Source organism: Salmo trutta, chromosome 32 (genome assembly GCF_901001165.1).
Source record: "Salmo trutta chromosome 32, fSalTru1.1, whole genome shotgun sequence".
NCBI lineage: Eukaryota > Metazoa > Chordata > Actinopteri > Salmoniformes > Salmonidae > Salmo > Salmo trutta.
The window spans coordinates 26,698,176-26,719,015 of NC_042988.1; the positions used below are offsets into that span (position 1 = coordinate 26,698,176).

General features: G+C 44.5%; 1 protein-coding gene and 1 long non-coding RNA gene across 4 annotated transcripts; one reads left to right on the forward strand and one right to left on the reverse strand.

Moving 5' to 3' along the window:
• Nucleotides 1–21: 21 nt before the first annotated feature.
• LOC115171587 (pyridoxal-dependent decarboxylase domain-containing protein 1) lies at nt 22–16,080 on the reverse strand. 3 transcript variants are annotated; one of them, XM_029728562.1, is made up of 24 exons: nt 15,912–16,080; nt 14,178–14,254; nt 13,946–14,014; nt 13,719–13,799; nt 13,005–13,151; nt 12,740–12,929; nt 12,520–12,588; nt 8,081–8,159; nt 7,471–7,555; nt 7,312–7,360; nt 7,083–7,184; nt 6,751–6,876; nt 6,593–6,643; nt 4,868–4,928; nt 4,600–4,670; nt 4,420–4,525; nt 3,948–4,119; nt 3,647–3,765; nt 3,382–3,503; nt 3,106–3,198; nt 2,892–2,988; nt 2,699–2,797; nt 2,346–2,557; nt 22–2,027 (listed from the first exon to the last, which is right to left on the reverse strand). In XM_029728562.1, exons 2-24 carry the CDS (start codon nt 14,252–14,254, stop codon nt 1,950–1,952), a joined length of 2,355 nt encoding a protein of 784 aa, XP_029584422.1. In that variant the 5' UTR covers nt 15,912–16,080; the 3' UTR covers nt 22–1,949. The 3 variants fall into 3 exon arrangements, with proteins under 3 accessions (XP_029584422.1, XP_029584420.1, XP_029584423.1); XM_029728560.1 differs by having other exon boundaries at nt 13,005–13,154; XM_029728563.1 differs by having other exon boundaries at nt 22–2,557; nt 13,005–13,154.
• On the forward strand, nt 15,216–20,238 carry LOC115171588 (uncharacterized). The gene is made up of 2 exons (XR_003871221.1): nt 15,216–15,353; nt 19,932–20,238. It is a non-coding gene; the product is annotated as an uncharacterized LOC115171588 (long non-coding RNA).
• The last annotated feature ends 602 nt before the right edge of the window (nt 20,239–20,840 follow it).

A 20,840-nucleotide genomic window follows, 5' to 3' on the forward strand; every position in this document is an offset into this window, starting at 1 on the left:
AAATGATTGATAACACAAACCTGTTTTATATCATGTTTTAATAAAGCTGATTGGATTCTTCAATATATCCCTCTTTCCATCCCATGAAATTACATTTCACCAGTGTTTTTCAGACATCTTTGAGAAACAGGCATTGAACTTCAATGAGACAAGTGCAGTACTTCAACCACCTATGTCCTTAAAACATTAATCTATTCAATATTTTCACTTCAGAAAACTAAATTAATGGTATATCAAAAATAACGCTCCCAGTTCAACATTAAATATCAGTTATTTTTCTCCTTTGCTATGAGTAGATTATTGCACCAGAATTGCTGATTAGGAGCAGAATAAAAAGTAACATGTACATACATTTTTAATGAATATGAAAACAATGTCCTCAAAGTAAGGTGATAAAGACATAATAACAAAGCCTTATGACATTAAACAGATATACAACAAATGGAAATTATATCAGAGTACAGTGAACCAAGATCATCTTGATACTATAAAATTCAGAAGACAACAATTACGGTTATATTTTCAAGTTAAGTGCACATCCTAAGTTAAGAAAAACGTAAAAGTATAAGCTCATTCCATTCTGTCTGCTTTGGATATAAAAATGTCTAACGGCACAGTGTTGTACAGTGGATACAAAAGCAGTTTTATAAGCAAATGATTCACATTTCAAAGTCATTGTAACGTCAGTAGTCTGACACCCTAGGTCATTAAAGTTCTCCCAATTTTTATGACTACATAGCAGAAATATGATTGGGCAACGAGAATGTAACACCTATCATTTCAATAATTACAACTGTGTACAAAACATGTCGTAAACCCCCTTAGAGTTGTAGGTTGAGAATAGTTAAATTCTCTAGATAACTTCTCCCTTTTGAAGACAATGGTATGGAAGGAACATAAATCCAGATCCTTGACAAAGGGCTTAGAGAAAAGGTACCAGTATGTGAAATCAAATAGAGATTGTAATGGAAGCAGGACGGAAATATTGTTGTGTCATTTCAAGTCAGGAATCATAATTCTTCATCCAAGTAGTTATTGCAACAAATTATAGACTTATTTTGAGAATAAAAATAAATGAATTGAAAAGGTTTTGATTAACACATACTATGTGCAACATTAAATAAGGTAGTGCAGTAATAATGGACAGAACAAATGGAATATATATATATATATATTTTTTTTTTAAACAACTGCATCGAAACAAAATCATTTAACCTGCAAATATGCTATCATCAGTCTAGGCATTATAATAGCTACTAGGCTACAGTATGTCTTTCTCACAGGAAACAGTAACATAACTTACAGCCACTATATTTTTTGGCAAAGAAAAAAAAAAAGAAGTATTTCCTCAGAATGCATGTTAAGCAAGACTTTGCTTGTGGATGTAAGGAAATGTTATTATTAAAAACATACATTTACATTGTTAAAAAAAAAAAACACACCAATCAGACCCAAGTATGTGCAAAAATTAACAGAAGGGTGTTTGACAAACCGTGGAGGGTCTATTGGGGTAGTGCACATATACTGTGGGTGTGTTTAAAGATCAGAAGCAGGTGGATGTGTGTATTCTTTCTCGTTCAATTCATATCACAGTATGCTTTCATTTTTCTGCTACATTTCCCTCTATATGGAGCTGGTTTTACTGATCATGATGGCGATTGAGTGGATAGAAATAGGTGTGTATACATTACATACAAACTAAAATTGTTTTATTTCCAGTGTTAGTCACACATTACTTGGCTTGCATATAAGCCGTTTTACCTCCGGGCCATGACGAGACCGACTGAAGTAGAGTGGAGGCCATGAACCAGGAAGTCCTCAGACGACCCTTCACCTTTGACTCCCTGCCTCAGGTGTAGTTCCTGCTTGACCAGAGTTCTTAGGTCCTACTCCTACATAGTTATTTATTAACCCACAATGATTGAGTCCTCAGACAGTCAGACACAACCCTAGAGACTAAGGCTGGATTCCATTCTGAAATCCTGGTTCCTTCCCTTTGTCCTTGACCTCTCCCAGTCATCAAGGGACTGGAAAGAAAGAATAAAGTAGAGATAAAATGACAACCCTTCTGGTAGGCTAAATGAAGCCTTTGCTGTCTAATTATCTTTCATCCCAGTTTCCAGTCCCTTTAGATCTATAAGGAGACAGTTGTCAAGAAAAGAGGCAAGGGAGAATCATTTGAGAATGGAATGAATCCCTGCTCTGCAACACCTGTTGGACTGGCCTGGAACCTTTCAGAGCTGGTTTCAAATAACTCTGCCCTGGGGGCTGTCCTATCTGCCTGTCTCCTCCACTGGTGCCTCCTGGCCCTCAGGCTGTCTCTCCTCCTCTTCCTGTGTACCCACCTCGCCATTCTCCTGCGTGGGCTCGGGATCAGCCGGCACCTGGGGGGTCTTTGAGCTCTCAGGGGCCACGGAAACCGCCTCGTCTGGGACAGGGGAAGGTGGGGTGGGTTGTGGGACCCTCTCCTTGGAGAGATCCTCAGCCTGGCCCACGGAGCTGGTCTCACTGTGGGAGTCAGAGCCCCCCGCACCCTCGCGCCGGAACAGCCTCTGTCCTGCAAGTGGAGGAGGAAAAGGAGGAATCAGAGAATAGTAGTCTAAGATTTCCAGTATTTTTAATAAATAAAATACATCCCTTGATTTTAAGAGAATGACTGCAAAAGAACATCCCATCTATAGATTCTGTGAGACCATACCTGGCAGTCTCTTGGCAGAGGAGGTAGGGGTTTCTGGCGACGCCAGCCCACCTGTCTGAGCCTTCATGGAGTAGGTGGGCTCTGTAGAGTCCAGGGAACCTATGGGAAATACACAGTCACTTATTATACCATCGGAATGCAGATGTACAGGAGCAACCTAGGAGCAGGCACACACACACACACAGTTGTGTACCTGCAGCCAGGTTAAAGGTTCTGCCCTTCACAGTGCTCTGGAACGGAGAGAACCAGTTCAACACGGAGCCGACCAGAGGAATCTGTCTCAACACACCCTGAGAGAGAGAGAGATGATGCAATTTTTTAAATACAAATCAGTCCATAAAATGTGCATGTATACAAAGCATTGATTAATGTCATACACATACAAAAATGCGCACACACACACACACCTCCTCCATGAGTTTGTCCTGGTTGTCTTTCTGGAGCTGGCGCTCTGCCTCCTGGATGCCTTTCCTCACCACCTCTGTCATGTTCTCTAATAGCTAGTGACAAGATGGGACAGAAGAAAAAAGTCATTTACAACTCAATCAATGCAATAGGATTGTAGTATTGCATAGATTTTTGATTACATTTTATCATCAAAAATCTATATAATCTGGAAGTACCAGCCATGTTGGAGGAAGTGACAGACTTTAGGTAAACAGAGTAGAAGGAGATAGCGTTACCCTGCCGTTCTCCTCTATGTCCCTCCCCAGGGCGGCTATCATATCCACTAGCTCTGCCACGTCTAGGTCCTCCGTTGCCATGCCAATAAATATGCAGTCCTTCTCGGGTCCAAACTCCAGGCCTGAGGATGGAGGGAGAGAAGAGGTAAAGCAGGCAGAATCAGAACCAGGTCTGAATCATTCCTTGAATTGAGGGAAAGAATGAAATCTTGCATTTCAGATGTGATAAAAGGAGCTCTGTGCTGTGGACAGGCACAGTACTGACCGGTGGAGAAGATGAGGTCTGCGTCCAGATCCCCTAGTTTCACCAGCAGCTCACTGTTGATCTTCTCCACCTCCAGCTGTCTCTTACTGTCGTTCAGCTCCTCAATCCTCGGCTCATACCTGAGTGGATACACACAATCATTTTGTGGACACATTGCTTTACACAAAACATTTTGGTTGCAGTTGCACATTATTTTACTGTACAGAAATGACCAGGTATTTACTATGAAATGGAATGGTACAATGGTAATTACATAGCTACTAATGATACTAATACTGAATGAATAACAGTATATTCCTACCTGACGGCTCCCAGGCCAGGCCAGCTGAGGTCCTCTATGTAACTGAGGGCAGAGTGGCGGTACACCTCCTCTCTGAAGTCCAGTCTGAGACGCAGCGTACAGTTCAGCACAGGAAGCAGCTCAGTCAACCGCTCCACCAGCAGATCCACGTCACACCTCTGGGTCCCCAGGGCTGGGAGGGAACAGGTCAGAGGGCAGAGTTCAGAGGTCAACAGCTACAGGCTCAACAAAAGGAGAGTTGTGCCTGACTAACACCCACTACGGTGGGTGGATTGACTGACGATGATCAGGTGTTCTTCATTAACTCTACAGGTAAGTGTGTGGAATACAAATGATGGTATGTCTAACAGGTGAGTGTGTGTCTTACATGTGAATGTTTATTTTACAGGCGAGTGTGTGTCTTTCTTATGATGCGTGTGTGTCTTTCTTATGATGCGTGTGTGTGTGTCCTACAGGTGAGTGTGTGTTTTACCTGCGGCGGTCATAAGAGGGGTGAAGCGGACACAGGTGCCCTCGTCCTCCAACTCCACTATGTCTACCCCGCTGGCGGGCACCAGCTGTGCCAACCGCTCACACAGCTACAGGCAGACACAATCAATCAACCAACCAACCAAGATTGTCTCACTCATTACACATGTATACAAATGCTCACCCATCTGTTGAGGGAATCTAGCACTTCTCTCTCTCCAGCAAAGTAGCCCTCCACAGAACCACCACTCGATTCTGAGTAGAGGGAAGAGGACATAGTATTATGACCTATTACATATAACATGCCAAATTCAAATACATACTACATTTATACGATACTCATTTGAATGCATTATTACATAATTTGATGTAAGTTGGATGTAGCTGAATAAGAGTTCCTGGTTAGTTGAGGAAAATGTGTTGGAACAGGAAGAGTAGTGTTAACCACTCACCTGCACTGGTCTCCTGGGAGAACCTGAACACAACTACTGGAGAGTTGAGCTCATCCTCCACCTGCAGCACAGGAAAGGTGAGACAGACACACAGGTGAGGTTCCACACATCCAGGATCATAACCTTTGACCTTTAAAACTCTGTTGTCATTAACATGCAAACAGGTGTACTGTGTGAGAATGGGCCGGAGAAGCTGTGTGATGTGATGCTATGGAGATGCCTGGGCTTGTGACACACATCCTCTGTTTGAGCAGTCAAACTGGTCTGCATGGAGATAGTTAAATCATGCAACTTAAAAAAAAAAAGTTAAATGTTTGGGCGTAAATGTCAATGACTATGACTTCCATTCACAATGGACATGGCTGTGTTCTCCATGGACTTTATATACATGACTAACTCTTACAACCTACGACAAATCCACAACTGACCATTATATTGTATGTACTGTGTATACTTTCTACATAAAATCATTGAGTCGGGAAAATGTTCGTTTTGGAGAAAATCTCAGCACAGAAAAGACACTACTCTTTCCTTCTGGTAATTTCTCCCCACCTCTAACAATTCACAGTAAGGGTATGTACTACCCAGTACCCATAGCAGGATTGACTGGTTGAAGTGTTACTGTTGTACCCAAACAGGGTAGTTATGTAAACACAGTGAGGTCCATCTTTGATGACGCCTGGGCCAAAGTTCAACTTTAGAGTCATCAGGATTCTGTGAAGATGTGGTGGTGGGGGGACAGGATATTCCCTGCTGTGCCTAAAACATGCCTGTAGGGATGATTGGACAGGAACCAGGAAGTGGACTGATTGCAGTTTTAGCAAATGAGTGCCCTCGATTTGAGCGGTGTCTCAAATACAGTGCCTTTCAGGGCATTCAGGTGGACAAACATGGTCAGGTACGGAGTGAAACAGAGAAAGAAAGGGGGGAGCAGGCAGGGGGAAGAGGGTTGGTCCCACCTACAATAGACAGAATGAGAGAGCCCAGCAAGTCCCGTAGAGAGCCCCCTGAGATCGGCGGGATCCGAGAGAGAGACACCACACCCTGTAACCAAGGCAACCCAACAGCTCACTATCTACAGTATACACACACTTCCTACACACGACACTCACTACAACAAACGGTACTAAAAGCTACCATCAACACAGTAACCAGACTCACACACTCCACTTGTTCACCAGATCAGCTTTAGCAGTTACTGCACTGCACCGTTCCAATGATCTCGATATCATCTACATGTGTCAATCATATTCACACTCTGTTTCAGATTATATAAAGGGCACCATCTGCTCAGAGCTGATGCCTGTGAATAAGGTCTTTGTTTTGCGACAGTATGACGGAGGTCTCTGTTAACGAGGCTCAGTGCGGTTTCTTTACCATAGTCAAAGCATCACGAAAGATCTGAGTCAAGCTCATCCTGATGACAAAACAGACGTCAGACGCCTGCATCTTTAGCTGTGTGTTATGTGTTAGAGTTGAGTGTGATCTTATGATTGTTTTCTTAAGTTATCGGATCTTAAAACTCAACAAGCAAAAGCTCATATATTGGGGGTCTTCATCATATGACCCACCTATGTGTAATGGCTTTATAGTGCCTTCGTTTACACCCATAGTGCGCTATAAAATACAATAAACAGCTTATGACTGCTTAGAACAGTCAATGCATAAATGCTTTCCACACACATTAATAGTAGTAGATAGTTAAACAGCAAGTTGTAGACCTACTGAAGTTTTTATGGAAGCCAGATTCTTCAGTTTCTCCAGAAGCTGTTGGCTCTACAGACAAAAAGAGATACGACATAGGTCAGTTTGTTAGCAGTAAGGTGATATAAATTAATACAGATCGCTAACCCACATGCTAATTACTAACCCAAAGTACTTACGAGCTCTACAGCGTGTCTAATCTTCTCCACTATCCCATCATGGCCCAGGTACTGCAGGGAGAGCCAGAGAGGCAGGGCACGCAGCTTCTCTACTGGCTGACTGGAGGTCAACCCGGCTGCCAGAGACTAAGACAGGAGAGAGAGAACTCAAATGGATAAGTGAAACCAAAAATTCCACCACATAGCTTACACCAATCCAGTCATATCAGATCTCTAGTAACTTCAAGGGAGGCAGGAAGGAAGGATGCAAGTTTAAAGGCCCTACAGCTACAGACAGGGAGAGAGTTAAGAGGGGAAACCAAAGAAGAGAGAACAGGAAGGAGAAAGTGTACCAGGGCTGGGTCCTCGTGTCTGTAGAGGGTGACAGCTGGGACAGCAGGCAGGCCCAGCCACGGACCCAGAGTCAGGGTCATACTGTCACTCCTGGTGGCCGCCTGGGGACAGGGAGGAGGCAAAGACACATAGTAGACATATGACATTACCGTACTATACAGGCATCTTAGAGTGTATTCATTTAGAGTTCTGAGGGTCACAGAATGGGAGAGCATATCCTATCCGTACCGTCACAGGGGACGAGACCTCCCCCAGAGCCAGGGTGGCCAAGATGACCCTGAGAGACAGAAAAGACCAAGCAGTTATAAAGCATTTACAAACCCCTCCAATATGGTTGATTAAAGACATATTAGAAGTATTACAAGTATGTGTAATGTTGTTACCCACCCTTCTATGTGGAGCCACATGCCATACTGTTCACACAGCTCCTTTAGACGGCCCAGCTTGTCTGTGTGTCCCGCCCCAGGGGTGCCTGGGAACACAGGCAGTGAGTAGGCTCTGAGTCACTCTGCAGTACGTCTTGGTCAATATGTCAGTGATAGAGGGACTGACATGTTGATTTAACATTTATTTGACCAGGTAAGTCATACAATAACATCCTGGTTGGTCAAGGGGTAAACATTGTTTCACTTTAGGGTGTAAACCTGTGTGTTGCGACCATGTTGATGTCATGTTGTGTTGCTACCATGCTGTGTTATCTTAGGTCTCTGTGTTGCGTTGTCTCTTGTTGTGATGTGTGTACACATACACAAATTTTTTTTTTTTTATCCCAGCCCCCGTCCCCACACGAGGCCTTTTGGTAGGCCGTCATTGTAAATAATACATTTGTTCATTAACTGACTAGTTAAATAAAGGTTACATTTTTTTAAAAAGTGTGTCACCATGCTAGGTTTTTCAATATGCACACAACCTTGGAGAAAATAAAACACTTTTAAAGAGTAGATGTGTGTTCTTTGCCACTTCTTGTATTAAAAAGGTGATAGAATTCCCCACTGACCAGCGTTGGCGATCAACAGCAATGGAAGCTTCCCAGTCTCCACATCCTCTCTGATCAGCTTGTCCAGCATTGCAATGTCCTGCAAACAGCAAAACACCCAGGGAGAAAGATATTGTTTTCCATTTAAAAAAAATCAGGGTGGTATGGTAGGTAGTACGCATACAGGCACCCCAGTATCCTAAATACATAAACAACAAAAAAAAGAAACGTCCCTTTTCCAGAACCCTGTCTTTCAAAGATAATTCGTAAAAATCCAAATAACTTCACAGATCTTCATTGTAAAGGGTTTAAACACTCTTTCCCATGCTTGTTCAATGAACCATAAACAATTAATGAACATGCACCTGTGGAACAGTCGTTAAGACACTAACAGCTTACAGACGGTAGACAATTAAGGTCACAGTTATGAAAACTTAGGACACTAAAGAGGCCTTTCTACTGACTCTGAAAAACACCAAAAGAAAGATGCCCAGGGTCCCTGCTCATCTGCGTGAACGTGCCTTAGGCATGCTGCAAGGAGGCATGAGGACTACAGATGTGGCCAGGGCAATAAATTGCAATGTCTGTACTGTGAGACGCCTAAGACAGCGCTACAGGGAAACAGGACGGACAGCTGATCGTCCTTGCAGTGGCAGACCATGTGTAACAACACCTGCACAGGATCAGTACATCCGAACATCACACCCGCGGGACAGGTACAGGATGGCAACAACAACTGCCCGAGTTACACCAGGAACGCACAATCCCTCCATCAGTGCTCAGACTATCCCAATAGGCTGAGAGAGGCTGGACAGAGGGCTTGTAGGCCTGTTGTAAGGCAGGTCCTCACCAGACATCACCGTCACCTATGGTCACAAACCCACCATTGCTGGACCAGACAGGACTGGAAAAAAGTGCTCTTCACTGACGAGTCGCGGTTTTGTCTCACCAGGGGTGATGGTCGGATTCATCGTCGAAGGAATGAGCGCTACACCGAGGCCTGTACTCTGGAGCGGGACCGATTTGGAGGTGGAGGGTCCGTCATGGTCTGGGGCGGTATGTCACATTATCATCGGACTGAGCTTGTCATCATTGCAGGCAATCTCAACGCTGTGCGTTACAGGGAAGACATCCTCCTCCCTCATGTTTTACCCTTCCTGCAGGCTCATCCTGACATGACGCTCCAGCATGACAATGCCACCAGCCATACTGCTTGTTCTGTGCGTGATTTCCTGCAAGACAGGAATGTCAGTGTTCTGCCATGGCCAGCAAAGAGCCCGGATCTCAATCCCATTGAGCACGTCTGGGACCTGTTGGATCAGAGGGTGAGGGCTAAGGCCATTCCCCCCCCAGAAATGTCCAGGAACTTGCAGGTGCCTTGGTGGGGTAACATCTCACAGCAAGAACTGGCAAATCTGGTGCTGTCCATGAGGAGGAAATGCACCGCAGTACTTAATGCAGCTGGTGGCCACACCAGATACTGATTTTGACCCCCCCTTTGTTCAGGGACACATTATTCCATTTCTGTTAGTCACATGTCTATGGAACTTGTTCAGTTTATGTCTCAGTTATTGAATCTTGTTATGTTCATACAAATATTTACACATGTTAAGTTTGTTGAAAATAAACAGTTGACAGAGAGAGGACGTTTCTTTTTTTGCTGAGATATATATAAATATATATAGCTAAAAAAAATAAAGGGAACACTTAAACAACACAATGCAAGTCCAAGTCAATCACACTTGTGTGATATCAAACTGTCCACTTAGAAAGCAACACTGATTGACAATAAATGTCACATGCTGTTGTGCAAATGGAATAGACAACAGGTGGAAATTATAGGCAATTAGCAAGACACCCCCAATAAAGGAGTGGTTCTGCAGGTGGTGACCACAGACCACTTCTCAGTCTCTATGCTTCCTGGCTGATGTTTTGGTCACTTTTGAATGCTGGCGGTGCTTTCACTCTAGTGGTAGCATGAGACGGAGTCTACAACCCACACAAGTGGCTCAGGTAGTGCAGCTCATCCAGGATGGCACATCAATGCGAGCTGTGGCAAGAAGGTTTGCTGTGTCTGTCAGCGTAGTGTCCAGAGCATGGAGGCGCTACCAGGAGACAGGCCAGTACATCAGGAGACGTGGAGGAGGCCGTAGGAGGGCAACAACCCAGCAGCAGGACCGCTACCTCCGCCTTTGTGCAAGGAGGAGCAGGAGGAGCACTGCCAGAGCCCTGCAAAATGACCTCCAGCAGGCCACAAATGTGCATGTGTCTGCTGAAACGGTTAGAAACAGACTCCATGAGGGTGGTATGAGGGCCCGACGTCCACAGGTGGGGGTTGTGCTTACAGCCCAACACCGTGCAGGACGTTTGGCATTTGCCAGAGAACACCAAGATTGGCAAATTCGCCACTGGTGCCCTGTGCTCTTCACAGATGAAAGCAGGTTCACACTAAGCACGTGACAGACGTGACAGAGTCTGGAGACGCCGTGGAGAACGTTCTGCTGCCTGCAACATCCTCCAGCATGACCGGTTTGGCGGTGGGTCAGTCATGGTGTGGGGTGGCATTTCTTTGGGGGGCCGCACAGCCCTCCATGTGCTCGCCAGAGGTAGCCTGACTGCCATTAGGTACCGAGATGAGATCCTCAGACCCCTTGTGAGACCATATGCTGGTGCGGTTGGCCCTGGGTTCCTCCTAATGCAAGACAATGCTAGACCTCATGTGGCTGGAGTGTGTCAGCAGTTCCTGCAAGAGGAAGGCATTGATGCTATGGACTGGCCCGCCCGTTTCCCAGACCTGAATCCAATTGAGCACATCTGGGACATCATGTCTCGCTCCATCCACCAACGCCACGTTGCACCACAGACTGTCCAGGAGTTGGCGGATGCTTTAGTCCAGGTCTGGGAGGAGATCCCTCAGGAGACCATCCGCCACCTCATCAGGAGCATGCCTAGGCGTTGTAGGGAGGTCATACAGGCACGTGGAGGCCACACACACTACTGAGCCTCATTTTGACTTGTTTTAAGGACATTACTTCAAAGTTGGATCAGCCTGTAGTGTGGTTTTCCACTTTAATTTTGAGTGTGACTCCAAATCCAGACCTCCATGTGTTGATAAATTGGATTTCCATTGATTATTTTTGTGTGATTTTGTTGTCAGCACATTCAACTATGTAAAGAAAAAATATTATTTATTTTATTCAGATCTAGGATGTGTTGTTTAAGTGTTCCCTTTATTTTTTTGAGCAGTATAGGTGGCATCCCATGATGGTACCACGTTGAATGTCACTGAGCTCGATTTTATACACCTGCCAGGCCGAATCCACTAATTTGAAGTGTATATATATATATATATATACACACATACACACTTCAAATTAGTGGATTCGGCCTGGCAGGTGTATAAAATCGAGCTCAGTGACATTCAACGTGGCACCATCATGGGATGCCACCTTTCCAACAAGTCAGTTTGTCAAATTTCTGCCCTGCTAGAGCTATCCCGGTCAACTGTAAGTGCTGTTATTGTGAAGTAGAAATGTCTAGGAGCAACAACAGCTCAGCCGCTGAGTGGTAGGCCACACAAGCTTGCAGAACAGGACCACCAAGTGTTGAAGTGCGTAGCTCGTAAAATGATCTGTCCTCGGTTGCAACACACACTACCAAGTTCCAAACTGTCTCTGGAAGGAATGTCAGCACAATAACTGTTCGTCAGGAACTTCATGAAATGGGTTTCCATAGCTGAGCAGCCGCACACAAGCCTAAGATCACCAGGCGCAATGCCAAGCATCGGCTAGAGTGGTGTAAAGCTCGCCGCCTTCTCTGGAGTGATGAATCACGCTTCCCCATCTGGCAGTCTGACGGACAAATCTGGGGTTGGAGGATGCCAGGAGCATACTACCTGCCCCAATGCATAGTGCCAACTGTAAACTTCGGTGGAGGAATAATGGTCAGGGGCTATTTTTCATGGTTCGGGATAGGCCCCTTAATTCCAGTGAAGGGAGATCTTAAAGCTACAGCATACAATGACATTCTAGACGATTCTGTGCTTCCAACTTTGTGGAAACAGTTTGGGGAAGGCCCTTTCCTGTTTCAGCATGACAACGCCCCCATGCACAAAGTGAGGTCCATACAGAAATGGTTTGTCGAGCTCGGTGTGGAAGAACTTGACTGGCCTGCACAGAGCCCTGACTTCAACCCCATCGAACACCGACTGCGAGCCAGGCCCAATCGCCCAACATCAGTGTCCAACCTCACTAATGCTCGTGGCTGAATGGAAGCAAGTCCCCACAGCAATGTTCCAATATCTAATGGAAAGCCTTCCCAGAAGAGTGGAGGCTGTTATAGTAGCAAAGTGGGGGGGACCAACTCCATACTAATGCCCATCATTTTGGAATGAGGTGTCCACATACTTTTGGTAATGTAGTGTACATTGTATGAGCCCTATCTAAATGAGGCTGATCTACCATTTGGTGCTGGGATCCAAACATGGTGTTACAGGGGACGGTGCACAGGCTGGACAGAGGCAGACCCAGCTGAGGAAGAGAGGATTTCTGTTAAAGTCAATCTACATCAAATAACTTCTGAAATATCTGCTCTTATAACTCTAAAGTAATATCAAAAAGGTCTGTGTGTGTCTTCATGTAAGAATACGCAATGCGTTTCTATGCCTGCTTCTACGCCTACTTGGCTGCAGAGGTGCTGTCCCAGGCCAGGCCTGCAGGTGGCGCTCTGGTAAATGACTGGCTGTCTGGAGTTGAGCACGGTGTAGCCCTCTGTGGAGTAGTCCTCATAGCGGGTGTTGATGACCAGGCGACACACCTTCAGCAGGCCCTCTCTGTCATCTTCATGGTAGTATGCTGAGCCACTCTCATACCTGGCAGGACATCAAAATTAGCAATGCACCAGGAACAAGCACACACATGCACTTGACAGACAGACCCAGACACACCTGAAAAGTCTGCAGAGCCAGAGTGTTGTGTCAGACGCGATGCGTGTGATCAGCTTCCTGAGTCTCTCCCTGTCCAGCACGGAGATGTAGGCTGCTAGGCTGTGTCCTAGCAACGCCATGTGACCTTGCTCTCCGACATTCTGCATCCTGCTGGGGGACAAGACACGCACAGGAAGTGAGGTCACAAAGACGTGATGTTGATAAACTGTATTATACTGATTGTATTGAGAATATTTAAGATGAATAAAGTTCATATACAGTGAAGAATGATTAACACAATGCTTAGCATATTTATATGTTTTCACATTCTGTTTGTGCAAGGTTCTGTTGATAGTGATTGACGCCAGACTAGAGGTACAAGGACACTGATTATTACTGGATTCTGTGAAACACGGTGTGATTCTGTAGCAGCTGACAATGTCACTGCAATTTGTTTTGACTTCCTACAAGCCTCTTGGGCTGTTTTTTACAGAACACTGTCTGATTAGAATATAAAGGGCCTGTCTCCAAGAGGCCAGATAGACATTTTCTCTGCCTCTGTTCTGGAGGCGTCTCCCTGTTGCAACTTTAATAAACCGGATAGATTTTTTATTGATATTATCAACGACTTCTTTTTGTTCACTTGGAAATTCTTATTATAGTGATAAGAAAATTCTAAGATGGCCTTCAAACTGACATATGCTCTCAGTAGTGGTGTTTTAATGTCAGACCTACCGATGGCTTGGCTTGTCTTCCTCCTCATCTTCATGCATGAGATTCTGGACCAGCTGGAGTATACTGGCCACATCCTGCCCACTGGAAGTTTGGAACAAAACACACAACGTGTTGCTTGAGGGAACTCATTGCTTCTGTGAAATACCATCCACATTTGTATGTGTGAGAGAGAGACAAAGATAGATACTAGATTGAGAGTGAGAAACGGGGGTATCTGCTGTACTCACTCTCCCTGTAGGGGTCCAGGGATACTACTCCTGCTGAACTGTCGTCTATCTGCATCCGGTTCTGATGCCCTGGAGAGAAACAAACAAAACCAACAAGTCAGAAAGTCCTTCAGGTGTGTGCATCTGACTTGTGTTAACATACAGTATGTGTGAAGATATGTGTGTCATTAACAGCCAGTGTAATACTCGTCAATACATCTTCATGAACAAACACCAATTCATAAAAGCTTACTTTCGGCCATCCTCCAAGATCTTCATGGCCTCGTTGAGGTTCTTGCCCATTTCAGCGAGTGTGGGGTCGACCATCATCTACGGTCAGAAGTCAGAGACTGAGCAAAAAGACACTAAAGCAGATGGATACCTCATTCCATCTCAGAGTTAGACAGAGCCAGAGACTAGCTAAAAACACATCTTCCAGTTCTCTCTCCCCCTAAAGCCTTATATTTAACACTAATCCTCCCTCTACCCTCCTCTGTCACCTATTGGACTGCACATTGAGGTGGATCAGAGGTATAGTAGACAGAGGTCAATCTAATTGTTAACATTAGTCAAATATTGACATTGGCATGATGTAACAGACTCTACCATAGTCTAGCTCATGTTATTGCCAATTCCAGGCGACTGGAGAAGCAGTTGAAAGTAAGTACATGTAACCGATGTGGTGGTGCACGCTAATAGCGTTTCAATCAGTGACGTCACTCGCTCTGAGACTTGAAGTAGGGTTTCCCCTTGCAACGAAGTAGGGTTTCCCCTTGCGGCTTTTGTGGCGCGATGGGTAACGATGCTTCGTGGGGTGTCAGTTGTGTGCAAGGGTCCCTGGTTCGAGCCCGGGTTGGGGCGAAGAGAGGGACGGAACCTACACTGTTACATACAGTCTGACTATAACTTCTGTTCATTACCAGTGGTGCCTCAAGGCCCTAATTTCTGTTTGAAATGATAATGGGTGTGGTTATGGATACACCTGTTATGTGATAGAGTTGGATTACCTGGCTGATTTCATCAAACCGGATTTTCTGCTTCTACAACATGCCACTCAATATATTTATGATCTGCCTAAATATTTGTCTTTCAACCAATAAATAACATACTTGAGCATGATGACTCTGACTGTCTACTGAAGTATGTTCTGACCAGGGGAGTTTAAGAACTCTGACGCTTGTTCTATAACACGCATCGCTTGCAGTAGGGTTTTGGAAACATAAGATACGTATCTTCCATATCAAATGAAAATACTACACAGCCATATCTCCAAGTTGCATTACTTGTTTACGGAAGACATAGGTGGCCACCTATGCTAAATAGCCATCTAGCATGCTCCAAATATCTGTGTGTAATCGTAACTGTGGAAAGTGTAGTTCGTCGACTGGAAGCACACACACATCTTGTGCGTATGTGCAAAACTGCAAAAGTAAGTGTATATTTTTATTTTATTGCTGATATGAAAAAGGGACATATCAGCATGTTTCGAAAATCGGTTTGAAAGCGATGATTATTGACCTTTCTAAATGTTAAAACACAGCATCGGAATTGTAGTTCAAAACGATTTCCCCAGTCGGAGCTCGTTGTCCCCCCCGCGTTCTCAGTTGTCTTGGGGGCGCTGAAGTCGGAGATTTCAGAGTTCCCAGTTGTTTGAACGCGGCAACTGCGCGAGTCAGTCAGCTATCCGTGACCACCCATAACAAATTAGCAGCATCGTCATCACGATGATAAGCTGTTTTATGAATGGAAGGTGGCAGCTTCTTAATTGACGACATAAGCCATGAAAAAACAAGGAAATGCAAGGGTTAAATGCCGCATTGCATTGCATTGCGTGAATAAAGGAAATACATCTAGTTCCGCGTAATTCTTTGCAATGACAGCAGGTTTACCGCTGTTGGTGCTGCTAGCCTAACTAGCATTGCTAGCCATAGTTTGCCTAGCGTTACCGCTTGGACCACACCAAGATTGACAGCTCGTTTGTGCTTACCCTGACGCGGTGGCTTCAGACAGTTGAAAAGCTTGAGACAAGGGTACGCCGCTTATCCACTCTGTATGGACGTGGGAAATATTATAATATTGACGGCTGAACAGCTTCGTTATCCCGCTAAGTCCTGTAAATTTTAACTTCCTGGACTGGCGCTCCGTATTCCACGCTGGCAGAGCTGACGTATCGCTACACCACCAATGTGGTGCTGTGTGTATCTTGATTGGCTGACTAGCAGACAGTGGCGTGCAGGGTTTTTAAATTGGGCCCCTGTAATACTTTGAAATAGCATAGTAATTAATTCCTCCATTCATTGAAGTAATGATCTATTTGGATGAAAGCAAGGCATCTAGTGCATAATGCACCAGTCCATCATAGACAGATAAGTGATTATTTCAGTGAAGTTAGGATGTATTCAAACAGAGGGAGAAGAAAACAGTCAAAATTGGCTATATTTTACAATTTATATTCTTGAAATCTGATTTTATACTTAACCTTAACCATGGCGGGTAGCCTAGTGGTTAGAGTGATGGGCCAGCAACTGAAAAATTGCTGTCAGCTCAGGGATTCGATACAAGGCAAAAATCTGTCGTTCTGCCCTGAACAAGCCGGTTAACCCACTGTTTCCTGGTAGGCCGTCATTGTAAATAAAAACTTGTTCTTAACTGACTTGCCTAGTTAAATTAAAAAAACACACAGAAACCCTTTATGCCTAACCTTAAATTAAGACCAAAAAGCAGATTTGTGTTATCTAGTGGAAACCACTCCCAATTGGATGAGGTCAAAGGGGAGGGGAAGTGAAGAATCAAAGAAATGCAATTGAGATTCTCCCAGAGTGCAGTACACGTTCTTATTATTATACCTCAATGGTAGTACCCTAGAATATATGATGATGATGACTAATAATGAATATGGATGTGTGTATGTAATTATATTACTATGTAATTATTTGGACAGTAATGCTGAGACTGTAAATTTGGCTCTATACTGCAGCATTTTGAATTTGAGATAAACATTTTAACATGAGGCAACAGTACAGAATGTCATCATTTATTTGAGTTTTTTTCATAAATATCTGTTTTACCGTTTAGAAATGAAAGGACTGTGAGTCAAGTCCCCCCATTTGAAGGTGCCAGAAGTACACTACATGACCAACAGTATGTGGACACCTGCTCGTCAAACATTTCATTCCAAAATCATGGGCATTAATATGGAGTTGGTCCCCCCTTTGCTGTTTCCCAGAAGAACAGCCTCCGTTCTTCTGGGAAGGCTTTCCACTAGATGTTGGAACATTGCTGCGGGGACTTGCTTCCATTCAGCCACAAGAGCATTAGTGAGGTCGGGCACTGATGTTGGGCGATTAGGCCTGGCTCACAGTTGGCGTTCCAATTCATCCCAAAGATGTTCGATGGGGTTGAGATCAGGGCTCTGTGCAGGCCAGTCAAGTTCTTCCACACCGATCTTGACAAACCATTTCTGTATGGACTTTGCTTTCGGCCAGGGGGCATTGTCATGCTGAAACAGGAAAGGGCCTTCCCCAAACTGTTGTCACAAAGTTGGAAGCACAGAATCGTCTAGAATGTCATTGCATGCTGTAGCATTAAGATTCCCCTTCACTGGAACTAAGGGGCGTAGCCCGAACCATGAAAAATAGCCCCTGACCATTATTCCTCCTCCACCAAACCTTACAGTTGGCACTATGCATTCGGGCAGGTAGCATTCTCCTGGCATCTGCCAAACCCAGATTAGTCCGTTGGACTGCCAGATGGTGAAGCGTGATTCATCACTCCAGAGAATGTGTCTCCACTGCTCAAGTGTACAATGGCGGCGAGCTTTACACCATTCCAGCTTGGCATTGCGCATGGTGATCTTAGGCTTGTGTGCGGCCGCTCGGCCATGGAAACCCAGTTCATGAAGTTCCTGACGAACAGTTATTGTGCTGACATTGCTTCCATAGGCAGTTTGGAACTTGGTAGTGAGCATTGCAACTTAGGACAGACAATTTTTATGCACTACGTGCTTCAGCACTCGTTGGTCCCGCTCTGTGAGCTTGTGTGGCCTACCACTTCACGGCTGACCAGTTGTTGCTCCTAGACATTTCCACTTCACAATAACAGCACTTACAGTTGACCTTAGCAGCTCTAGCAGGGAAGACATTTTACGAACTTACTTGTTGGAAAGGTGGCATCTTATGACTGTGCCATGTTGAAAGTCACTGACCAGTAAGGCCATTCTACTGCCAATGATTGTCTATGGAGATTGCGTGGCTGTGTGGCTGAAAAAGCCAAATCCACTAATTTGATGGGGTGTCCACATACATTTGTATATACAGTGCATTCGGAAAGTATTCAAACCCCTTACCTTTTTCCACATTTTGCTACATTACAGCCTTATTCTAAAATGGATAAAATATATATTTTTCTTCATGAATCTACGCACAATACCCCATAATGACAGATTTTTTTGAAATGTTAGAAAAAGCATTACATATAAAAAAACAGAAAAACCTTATTTTCAGAAGTATTCAGACCTTTTGCTATGAGACTCGAAATTGAGCTCAGGTGCGTTTCCATGAATCATCCTTGAGATGTTTCTACAACTTGATTGGAGTCCACCTGTGTTAAATTCAATTGATTGGACCTGATTTGGAAAGGCACACACCTATTTATATAAGATCCCACAGTTGACAGTGCATGTCAGAGAAAAAAAAAAAGCCATGAGGTCGAAGGAATTGTCCGTAGAGCTCCGAGACAGGATTGTGTTGAAGCACAGATCTGGTGAAGGGTACCAAAAAAATGTATGAAGCATTGAAGTGAAGGTCCCCAAGAACACAGTGGCCTCCATCATTCTTAAATGGAAGAAGTTTGGAACCACCAAGACTGTTCCTAGAGCTGGCCGCCCGGCCAAACTGAGCAATTGGGGGAGAAGGGCCTTGGTCAGGGAGGTGACCAAGAACCCGATGGTCCCTCTGACAGAGCTCCAGAGTTCCTCTGTGGCGATGGGAGAACCTTCCAGAAGGACAACCATCTCTAAGGCTGAAATCACTGCCAAAAGTGCTTCAACAAAGTACTGAGTAAAGGGTCTGAATACTTATGCAAATGTGATATTTCAGTTTTTTATTTGTAATACATTTGCAAAAAAATATTAAAAACTGTTTTTGCTTTGTCATTATGGGGTACTGTGTGTAGATTGAGGAGGTAAACATGTTTTAAACATCTCTTTTAAAATAAGGCTGTAACGGTAGCAAAATGTGGAAAAAGTCAAGGGGTCTGAATACTTTCTGAATGCACTCTATAGTGTATGTACATTTAGGTTGGGGTAAAAGTGACTAGGCAATCAAGATAGATAATAACAGAGTAGAAGCAGTGTATGTGTAGTGTGTGTATGTGTGGCGTCAATATGCGTGTGGGGTTTGTGTCTTTGAGTGTATTTAGTGTGTGTATGTGTGTTGGAGTGTCAGTGGGAGTGTGTGGGTAGTGTACAATGTTCCCGATTATCTGTAATCATGGCAGCATCCACATTAATGTAGAAGTGTTCAGAAACATATAATATTCTTATTTACAATAAAAGTGACTCCAATACGACACAATACATTATTTACCATTAATTTCTATTGGGCACAAAATAATCTGAAACACAACCAAAACAAATTACAAATCCATCGAACAAGTTGGTAGAGTCACAAGCTTGATGTAGTCATTGCGTCCTACTAATATGGGACCAAATATTAAACATGTGAGTAAATTGATTACATTATCAGTGAATTTGTCAAAATACTTATGACACCTTCAAATGGAGGGGACTAGATACATAAAGTGCATTCAGTAAAAACAGTAAAACAGATATGTTTGAAAATACCCTCAAATAAAAGGATATTTGATCTGTAATCCAAAATGCTGGAGTTTCGAGCAAAATTTAAGTGTTTTAGCTTCACTGTCCAAATAAATATGTAGGGGAGTGTATATAGCTGCACCGTTAAAACGTGCAAATGCAGTTGAACCAAAGTTCATTCAACTGTTATAGGTAACCCAGCGGGAGTTGGACCTGTAGCCGAAAAGTGTTCAGTTCGTGTCCCGGGCCGGGTGCTGGAAGAAGGGAAGAATTGATCCGGCAACTGGAGGGTTGCTGGGTTCACATCCTCAAGCTATTCCCTTACGGTGGAGCCCTTGAGCATGGTCCTTAACCCCACTCTCCATCCAGGGATGCTGCACTGCAGCTTGACCCTGTGCTCATCTCAATTGTATGTGTGGTGATGTACACATACTTGTACAGAGCAGAAATTTTCGTTGTTTGCTGTAACATATGGGCAATAAAGCTGTATTGTATAACCTTTTCTCAACCTCACATGTATCAGGTATTGATTCTGCCCACTGGACACAAACTGGTTGAATCAACATTGTTTCAATGTAATTTGTCAACATATTGTGATGTGGAATCTATGTGGAAAATATATTTTTTTACAAAAAGTAATCAACTTAAACTGTTGTTTTGATGATGAAATGCCACCTTCAGTAGACGTTGTGACAGTACCCCCCCCCCCCCCCCCGACGCGCGCCGACACTGGCCTCGAGGACGACCCGGAGGGCGAGGCACAGGGCGATCCGGATGGAGGCTGTGGAACTCCCGCAACAGTGATGGGTCCAGGATGTCCTCCACCGGTACCCAGCACCTCTCCTCCGGACCGTACCCCTCCCAATCCACGAGGTGCTGCAGGCCCCTACCTGGTGCCTAGAGTCCAAGATGGAACGGACTGTGTACGCCGGGGCCACCCCGATGTCCAGGGGGGGCGGAGGGACCTCCCGCACCTCAACGTCCTGCAGTGGACCAGCTACCACCGGCCTGAGGAGAGACACATGAAACGAGGGGATAATACGGTAATAAGAGGGGAGCTGTAACCTATAACACACCTCGTTTATCGTCCTCAGGACTTTA

Coding starts and splice junctions, on each gene's coding strand:
- LOC115171587 (XM_029728560.1), bottom strand. CDS start 14,254: ATGATGGTCGACCCCACACTCGCTGAAATGGGCAAGAACCTCAACGAG. Junction 14,015..14,177: donor ATCTTGGAGGATGGCCGAAA/GTAAGCTTTTAT, acceptor GTTTCTCTCCAG/GGCATCAGAACCGGATGCAG. Junction 2,798..2,891: donor AACCTTTAACCTGGCTGCAG/GTACACAACTGT, acceptor TATTTCCCATAG/GTTCCCTGGACTCTACAGAG.